The sequence below is a fragment of the Bidens hawaiensis genome, unplaced genomic scaffold (genome assembly GCF_021521415.1).
Source record: "Bidens hawaiensis isolate Kalapana, Puna unplaced genomic scaffold, B.hawaiensis_p1.1 tig00012838_1, whole genome shotgun sequence".
Lineage (NCBI taxonomy): Eukaryota > Viridiplantae > Streptophyta > Magnoliopsida > Asterales > Asteraceae > Bidens > Bidens hawaiensis.
In genome coordinates this window covers 399,940-408,871 of record NW_027492071.1, presented here as the reverse complement: position 1 = coordinate 408,871, position 8,932 = coordinate 399,940, and the positions used below count along the sequence as shown (strand labels likewise).

The 8,932-nt window shown below is 37.0% G+C and overlaps 1 protein-coding gene and 1 pseudogene across 2 annotated transcripts; one reads left to right on the top strand and one right to left on the bottom strand.

Moving 5' to 3' along the window:
- The first annotated feature begins 225 nt into the window (after nucleotides 1-225).
- On the top strand, nucleotides 226-3,584 carry LOC143542403 (protein N-terminal glutamine amidohydrolase-like). Its single transcript, XM_077034994.1, has 6 exons — nucleotides 226-302; nucleotides 500-599; nucleotides 1,489-1,566; nucleotides 2,288-2,418; nucleotides 2,488-2,612; nucleotides 3,348-3,584. The coding sequence occupies exons 1-6, from the start codon at nucleotides 226-228 to the stop codon at nucleotides 3,506-3,508; spliced, it is 672 nt and encodes a 223-aa protein (XP_076891109.1). The 3' UTR covers nucleotides 3,509-3,584.
- Nucleotides 3,585-5,899: 2,315 nt separating this feature from the next.
- Nucleotides 5,900-7,933, bottom strand: LOC143542420 (tRNA-uridine aminocarboxypropyltransferase A-like; annotated as a pseudogene). The gene is made up of 2 exons (XR_013136898.1): nucleotides 7,610-7,933; nucleotides 5,900-6,374 (listed from the first exon to the last, which is right to left on the bottom strand). The product of XR_013136898.1 is annotated as a tRNA-uridine aminocarboxypropyltransferase A-like (transcript).
- Between the last annotated feature and the right edge of the window lie 999 nt (nucleotides 7,934-8,932).

Below are 8,932 nucleotides of genomic sequence, written 5' to 3'. Positions count from 1 at the left end.
AAAAACTTGAAACGACATGAGTGAAGCCGGTTTATTTTTGTAACCGAGTCGAGCTCGGCTCAGGTCATAGCTTCTCTCGTTAGCTCGATTTCTAAGGTCAGTTAACTTTAAGCTCGAGCGAAGCTGCCTCGTTTAATTTGTAAACTCCCCAACTTGCTATTGCTTATGTTGTATGATCACCCCTCCAAACCCTAGGTTTAAAAATCAAAGATTGAAGCAAAAAGAATGAGCAATAATCAAGTTCTGGATTCAGATTCTTCTTATTCCGATGTTTCCCAATTTCATCACACACCTTCTTACTGGTAATACTATCTTCCTGCAATCAATCAATCTCAAATGATCCTTCAAATAAGCCCTAATTAGCACGAAAATTACGCCATTTAGGTCAAATGCTAGAATTTAAATTGGGAATTATTTCAATTTAGCATTGAAAGGTTGTTTTAATTTATATTTATTTTGAAATAATCTGATTTTGTGTTTAAATTTTGCTGTGGTGTAGTGAAGAGAATGTGTATTTGCTCTGCAAGAAACTATGTGCAGATGGTGTAGCTGATGTCTCTGATCTGTTTGTTGTCTTCATCTCCAATGAGCACAAACATGTATGCTTATTCTTTACTCTTGTGTTTGATGTTGATTATTGATTTTTGTTGTGTAACCATATTAAGATGAGAGGGTTGTTTGATATCGAACCGGTTTTACTGCATAAACATATAGCTGTGATACATAAGACACTTATGTAAAAAAATGTAACTCCATAACCTATGAGGTGCACGAATCGGGAATACCTCTTGTACATGGGCAAATTATCTGGCGTTTTAGGTTTTACATAGAGGTTGTTTATATATTAAAATAATTAAATTGTGTGTAGAGGTTATTTTTATCTAAATTTTGGGTGGGTTATGATGAAATGAGAAATCTATCTTCTGATTAATAAAAAGTATTATGCAACTACCTTGTGCCTCGCCTACGCGTCTATTTGATACGTGCATCTAGGGGTGTGAACGAGCCGACCGAAACCCGAGCTCGGCTCGTCTAACTTACGACTTACGAGAGCTCAAGCTCAGCTTGTTTCAAGATTTTTTCTAAAGCTTGAGCTTGATTCCTGAGTAGTTTCTTCATGCTTGAGCTCGGCTTGTTTTTATTTTTAATAATTTATATTCATTCTTAATTGCTTTATATGTTTTTCAATTATAATTCTTAATTTTTTATATATAACGTAATATATGTTATTTAATTATTTTTACCATAATTCCATATATAATAGTTATTATTATATACATATGTATTTTATATAATAAATAAAAATTATATAAATAATAGGCTCGTTTACATCACTACATGCGCCTCACGATTTATAAGTATTTTTCATTTTAGTTTAATAACCTTTTACTTCCCTTTTTTCATTCAAGACAAACACGCCTTAAAACATAAGCATGGTTGTGTAACAAAATATCTTTTTCTCTCTACTAACATATGATGTTTTTGCAGATCCCATTGTGGCATCAAAAAGCTAGCCATAGAGCGGATGGTATAATTTTGTGGGATTATCATGTTATTTGCATTCAGGTAACAGGCTTAAACTTTCACTACATTAGTTGATATGCACTTAATCTCCATGTAAGTATGGTAGGGTTATTCAAAAAGCTTGTGGCACGCTTGAAAAAAACTCGGCTTGAAAAAGCTCATATGCAAACTTGTTGAATCGAGCCGGCTCGGTTTGTGAACAAGTTGAGCCCGGCCAGGGCTGGCTTGTCTTGTGGTCGTTTAAATTTAACCCCAAATTTTAATAAACAATAATATTAACAACACAAAAACAACAATAATAATATATAAAACTATTGTAAGAGACAAAAATTCTACATATAACATTTTGGACCTGCCTCTTGATCTTTGAAAAAAAAAATTCTTTAAAAACAAAAATAAATGTTATAATTTCTTTAGCTTGTAAATTTTGTATTAAGTGTACGTTAAAAAATTATTTTTGTCTTTTATATGTCAATGTGTAATAAAGATTATTTTTTTTAAATATATATTAGCCAGCTTGTCAAGCCACGAGATGACTCAAGCTTTTTACTGGCCAAGGTCGAGCTCGATTTCAACTCGTTACAATGACGATCCAAACCGAGCTGGCTCGTTTAACTTTGAGCTCGAGTCCTAGCCCAAACTGGCTCAGCTAGTTTACAGCCCTGAGTATGGTTATTTTTGTTCCAAGTGGAGTTTTTATTTGAACGAGCTAATATATAATCATATATACGTGTATTACTGAAGTTTAAAAATTGGTGAACAGAAAAGAAAAGAAGGAAAGTCGATGGATTTAGTATGGGATTTGGATGCAACTCTCCCATTTCCATCAACTCTAGCATCCTATGTATCCGAAAGTATCCGACCATCATTTGAGCTATTTTCTGAATTTCAAAGGTAATAAAATTTGGTATTAAATTTGTCGTTTAATTGATGATAATAATGGTGAATGATATATAATCTCAGGGTCTTTCGTGTTGTGCATGCTCCATTATTTCTCCGTTATTTTGCCTCTGATAGGCGACATATGAAAGATTCTAAGGGAAATTGGATGTCTCCTCCACCCGAGTACAAACCCATAGTTGCCGAAGGTAAACAATAATATGAAATATCTAGATTGTCAAATATGTTAAACATATATTTTTATTACAATATAATGTAAATATTTTAAAACACTTTGGGTAGGATGGCCGAAAAACCTGAACCCGATTGAAAAACCCGAAGCCTAAAGCATCCTGGACGGGTATCCGGTGTAGGATTAATAGACAAGTTGTGGAAATTACGCGTTTTGTCCTTTAGTTATAAGGCCAAAATGGTCATTTGAAAAATGTTGACACCAGTCACCGGAAAGGACGAAAAGTGTGACAACATAGGAACTTCAGGAATGTTTTTCGTACTTATTGATGTTAAAGGACATGATCCACAAGTTACCCAGTATATTATAAATATATTTTATTTTAGATATCATGCAATTTTTTTAAAACACACTTTGGGTAGGACGGCAAAAAACCCGAACCTGATTGGGAAACCTAAAACATCTGGGATGGATATTCGTCGTGGGATTAATGATAGAAATTTTGGGTTCAGGTACTGATTAAATATAGGTTATAAGTTATAAGGTGTTTGGAAAAATTAGGTTTTGTGAGTGTATAAGTCATAAGTTACAACTCTGTAACTTATAACTCATGACTTAAATAAGTCATAAGGAAGTAAACTAAGGAATCCCAAACACTCCCTTAAATAGGTACTGATTATATAAAAATTCCAAGGGTGATTTTTATTAAATTATATTTGATTAGAATTCAACTGTTTCTGTTTTTGGTTAGATGGAAGTGTGCACAACCTAAACCAGTACATTGAAATGTCAACAAAAGATGTTTTGAAAGATGTCGGGGAAGAATCGGTGAATGCGGTTTTGACCAAACAATTGGGTGTGCTGGTGGGTGAGGGTCAGCTGGAACAGTTCTTTTCTTGCATTGCAAATTAACTGCTATGTTCATTCTTCAATACCCTCTTCTTGTTGCAGATTGTAAACTGGTTTTTAGATGTTATGTTACATGCATGTGAGCAAGTTACCTGTATTCAGGGGCGGACCTACATAGTAGCCGTCGGGGTCCCGGGACACCAATGTTTTTTAAAATTTATTTAGAAGCGATATAGAAAATTTTTGAAGGACCCCATATAAATTATCACTTGGACCCCATAACAATGTTACAGATCTGCTCTGCTGGGAAAGATCCTTGTTTTGGGTGTGGAATGTCCCAGGTTCAAGTCTCATCCACAATCCGTTTTTCTATGATTTTGCTATTTTCTTTTTTAGTCAAATAGTCAATATAATAATTAGGGTTTTTTAAGTTTATAACATCAACCAGAACAGATCTGAACGTTGTTGCTCAACCTCAACTCCTCAACACTGCTCAAGCCTCCGCAAGACCGCCACCAACCCACCACCTGCCGCCGCCGCCCTTCTCAGCCACCATCCATCCCGTTGGCGCTCCTCTGTCTTCATTGCTTTCTGATTTTGCCACAACTTTCAGGTAATTTTAAACACTTACTCCATAAAATAAAGATATCCAATTGATTGGTTTTATGCAATTATTTACTTAGATTAGTAACTGTATGTTGTATATTATTGTTAGATTACGACTTTGTTGTGTCAAAAACTTAATTTTAAGGTTAGTTATGCAAGAATCATTGAAAAGAATGGGGAAAGGGTTTGAAGATGGGGTATTGTTATATATATATATATACACACACATATATATATATTATAGATTTAGAGAAGAGCCATGCTATGGAGTTAGGGTTTGAGGAGAGTAGCACGGTTTAGATCGTGCAAAAACGGTTCATTTAAGAGTGTTCAATTTGGCTCGGGTCAAAACGATTCTTTTTTCAAAATTTTAATTTTGTTCAGGTCGAAACTGGCTTTGACCACTAGACTCTTGTTGAATAGAGTTGTAACATAATAAGTTAATTAAGCATAACTTAGATGGTCTAGCTATTTACGAGTATGAGGAATTTTGTGAGAAACGCGGTAAATATCTAAAATGGGTTTAGTCATGTTAAATTAGTAGCAAAAGAAATATTTGGAGCCTGTATTTATTTACTTTCTATTTTGTAATGGCAAAGCTTTGATTTTGCAGATGGAAGCATGTAACTTGTTCATATCATGATTGTAATGTTTTCTTTTATCGTTTCGAATGACATCGTATTGTGTGTGTTTTATTATAATGATATTGTTTTCTATTATGTTTCTCCACTCGACTCGACCCGACCCGACCCGACCCGACCCGACCCGACCCGACCCAAACAACGACCGACCCAAAAATTTGAACGCCGAAAATAACGGGACCCCGTTGTCAAAAAATCCTGGGTCCGCCACTGCCTGTATTGCAAGGCATTGCTAAGTTGACAAAAATGAGATTTATTGGCAGGAGTTTATTTAGACTCCGATTCAGTAGTAGATGGTCAAGTTGGAGTTTACAGTAATGGTTTTTTGGTTAACATGCAAATTCATGTGTGCCCTTACAAGTTAAAAGAGTTTTTCACAATATCATACATGAGTTCAAGCTCAGGTTCAAAGTTTAACATGTCAAACTCGACTTGTTTTACTTAACAGGCTGAAATTTGAGCTTGAGCTCGGCTCAGATAACTCAAGGTCTCAAGCTAACATGCTTACTTTTTAAATTTTAACATTTTTGACGTTTTGTATTTCTTGCATAAATAAAAAAAAAATATACTTTTTTCATATAACAGAAAAGGTGGGTGGGCTCTTTTCTCACCTATAGGCTATACAAGTCACGGATTCTTAAATGGCCTGCGGAACATAAACAAGCCAAGCGAGCGAGCTCATTGATAGAACCCGAAACTTAAACAAGAAACTAAAGGATAGTTGGCCCGATTCGAGATGGGCTATTCTCCAATCAATCCAATTCGAGAAGGATTAGATCTCCATTACAAGGATTTTAACCAAGTAAATTCATCAGCATAAACATAGATATTCTATAAGCTAGAACAATACAGCATATAAATAGACTTAATCACGATAGTAAATGCTGCTATTATTTCTAAAACCTTAGCTCTTCATTTTCTCACTACCCTTCTTCCTCATTAACTGCCTTATTATCAAGATTCTTGACCCACCCATATCAGATATGGGTCTGGGGTCGTATCACTCATTTTAGCTCGATTTAGAGTAGGTGGAGCACAATAAAGATTAAAGAGTACTATGGATGATGATGCTCGATTTCGAGTAGGTCGTATCACTCATTTTAGCTCGATTTCGAGTAGACTCGTGGCAGACCACCATACAATCCAAAGTCCATAAACTTCTACAACACACAACTTCATGAATTAAATCTATCTCAAAGCTCAAAACCAACTATTGCACAAAAATAAAAAATCAAGTACAAAAAGATCTCGAATTAATCTTTCTCTCATCCTCCTTACTCCTTTTCAACAACTTAGGTCTACGATTCGTTGGTTTCAAAAACGAACCCTGAAATCTGACCATCGTTCTTACAACTTGAACCAACCGCGCCTCGATCTCTACCCCATTTGGTTCAAGAACCCGTAAACAGCGTGCAACGGCCTCCATCGTACTCATACACCCACCAAAAGGCTCCTTCCTAAGTATTAAATCCGAGTGAATTTTGTTTGACCTTCAACACAAAAGTCATAGGTCAAACTTACCCGAGTGGCAAGTTTTGACACGAATGGAAGGCTAGCCGATACCATTTCCTTTGCGTGTTTCCATGTCTCGTCAAAAACAATAAGAACAAATTTGTTTGCATCATCATCTGCAAATGAAGACTTCCACTCGTTGATCTCCATTGAAGGAGTTGCGTCTGTACCTATAAAGTCAAACGGGCCAACAGTTTATACGTTAAAATCGTCATATGATAGTCGCATTGTATAAGTTTGGCAAAACGGTGGGTTTGATACTTATGGGGTCGGTTTGGCAGTTTGACGGTCTAGATGACAATTTGAGACTTGAAACCAGCGGTTTAACTTATTTATTTATTATTTCTTTTTCGTTTATTTGAAATATGTAATCATGTATGTGTATTATCTTCATGAACCATGCCCATATTTATCATTTTAAAATTTGCATACAAACTAACAATTTTGAAAGACAAAAGTGGGAGAAATTATTAAAACAGTAACTATCACCCATCAAAACCAGACCGTGAACGCCCCTTGCAAATACGAATATTTCAAAAAACAGAAATTTCCAGCAACAATATTACAGAAGATCAAAATTCATAACGTTTTTCAAATGCAAGCATTGCCAAACTAATGCCCCTGATTTCAAATGAACACATAGGCAAATTATATTCCATTATCAATTCTGTAGATTTTAAATATCTCTGAAAGGTTTCCATCATCATGTGCTCAAAAGTCTAACAGTGAAAACTTATATATACAATTTAATATAAAAACAAACTCTATATACAACCTAAAAAGCTATATGTGCAACCTAAAATAAGCACAAAATCTGCCCATGTACAGCAAATGGAAAGAATTGTTATGAAGAAATCTTCTCACATGTTGTCAAAACAGTGACTAGGGCCTAGGGGTGAGCAAACGGGTGACATTAACAATAATCGATGTATCATGCAACACATTCAGTCATACAGACACTCAGAATTATCTGTCTCATAATATGACTTGTAAATTCAGCACTTTTGACGTCAATTTCTTAACGTTGTCGGCTACTTGTTTAACAGCCGAACAGCCTTGTTAAGCTTAAGCAACCAACTTTTATGTTTTTCAATGCGTAAGCATGTAGTATGTCAATATACATCATATGACATGTATTTTCAGTTTCTAAAATACTAATTTGTATTTTAACTAGTAATCGTGTAAAGGCAGCATTTCTAGCACTATAACCATTTCCTACGCGCAGACCCAACCCGGCCCCGGACCCGGGAACCGACCCTATTGTAAATAACCGGGTTTGTTATTAATAAGAAAAAAAGTAACATTAATTCCTTGTATGGCTAACTGCTTTGTATGCCTATTTTTAATTTAAAAATAGTTTCCAAGATGATTATCAAAATGCATAAAAAAACCCTAAGAATCATACCAGGAAACAGAAACGCCGCATGAACAGAACAATTAGGGTTTTGATCTTCATGAAGAGAGTCGAGAAGAGGCAAATCGCCGCGGCGCAATCGACGGCCAATTAGGGTTTGGCAGTTTGTGAGGCATTTATTGAGCACGGGAACTGTAGCTAGTGGGTGGCGTTGCTCGTGTGGGTGCTGCAGGATTACGATTTGTGTGGTGGTGATGGTGGAGAGTGGTTCGGTTGGAATTGAGTCGCATAGACACACAGTCGCCGGCCGAACTGAGTGTCGTTGCAGATTCTCCGGCGGCTGAACTGAGTGTCGTCGTCGGTGAGATTTGACATTTAGAAGTTTGACTTAATTACACCCTCAGTCAACACGAGAATCCATTCAGCACAATCAAGGTGCTTACTACCTTGCTAAAGTTAAGGCGTGTTTGGTGACATCATGTTATGAGAGAACCGTCAACATCACGGTTTGGAAATGTGGGCGAAAGAGTAGGAATGGCAACGGGGCGGGTTTGGGGCGGGTTTTGCTAAACCCGAACCCGAACCCGAAACCAAAAACCATCCCCGTACCCGCCCCATTACCCGTCGGGTTTAATTCGGGGATTCCCCGTTTGGTTTTTTGTACCCCCCCGACCCGCCCCGTCCCCGAACCCGAAAACCCGAAACCGATCCGACCCGACCCGAAATTGACTATTCTGGGTAATTTTGACCAGAACCTTAGTAATATGCTTATGAAGTCTATGGTCAACTGTTCAAGAATCCATCACAAAACTTACATATTGATTATGTAGCAGCGGCAACAACCAGTGGTGGATGTGCGGTATCGGTGCTAGCTGGTGCGATGGCGGGTGGAGGCGGCGACACAAGGTGGTGTGGAGGCAGTGACGCAAGGTGGTGTGGGCGTGTGGCGGTGCTTGGATTGCGGCGGTGCAAGTTATCGCTTCACCATTGGTGTTGGATTTGGTTGACCTCAAGCTATTTTAGTCAAAATTAACATGTAAGAATTAAGATGTCTAGATGTAGGTTTTTAATATATATATATATATATATATATTATTTATATTTATATTTATATATTATATCGGGGCGGGTCGGGGCGGGGGTACCCGAACCCGAACCCGAACCCGAACCCGAAACAATCCCCGAAACAATCTCCGAAACCCGACCCGAAACCGAAAAAACAAAACCCGACCCGACCCGAAATAAGCCGGTTTTCGGGTTTCCCCGTCGGATTCGGGGATTTTTGCCATCCCTACGAAAGAGAAAGAGTTTGAACAGTTGTGAATCGTGTGAAATCTCGAGTTGTTTAAATTTGTTGTAATAACTCTCTTTTAA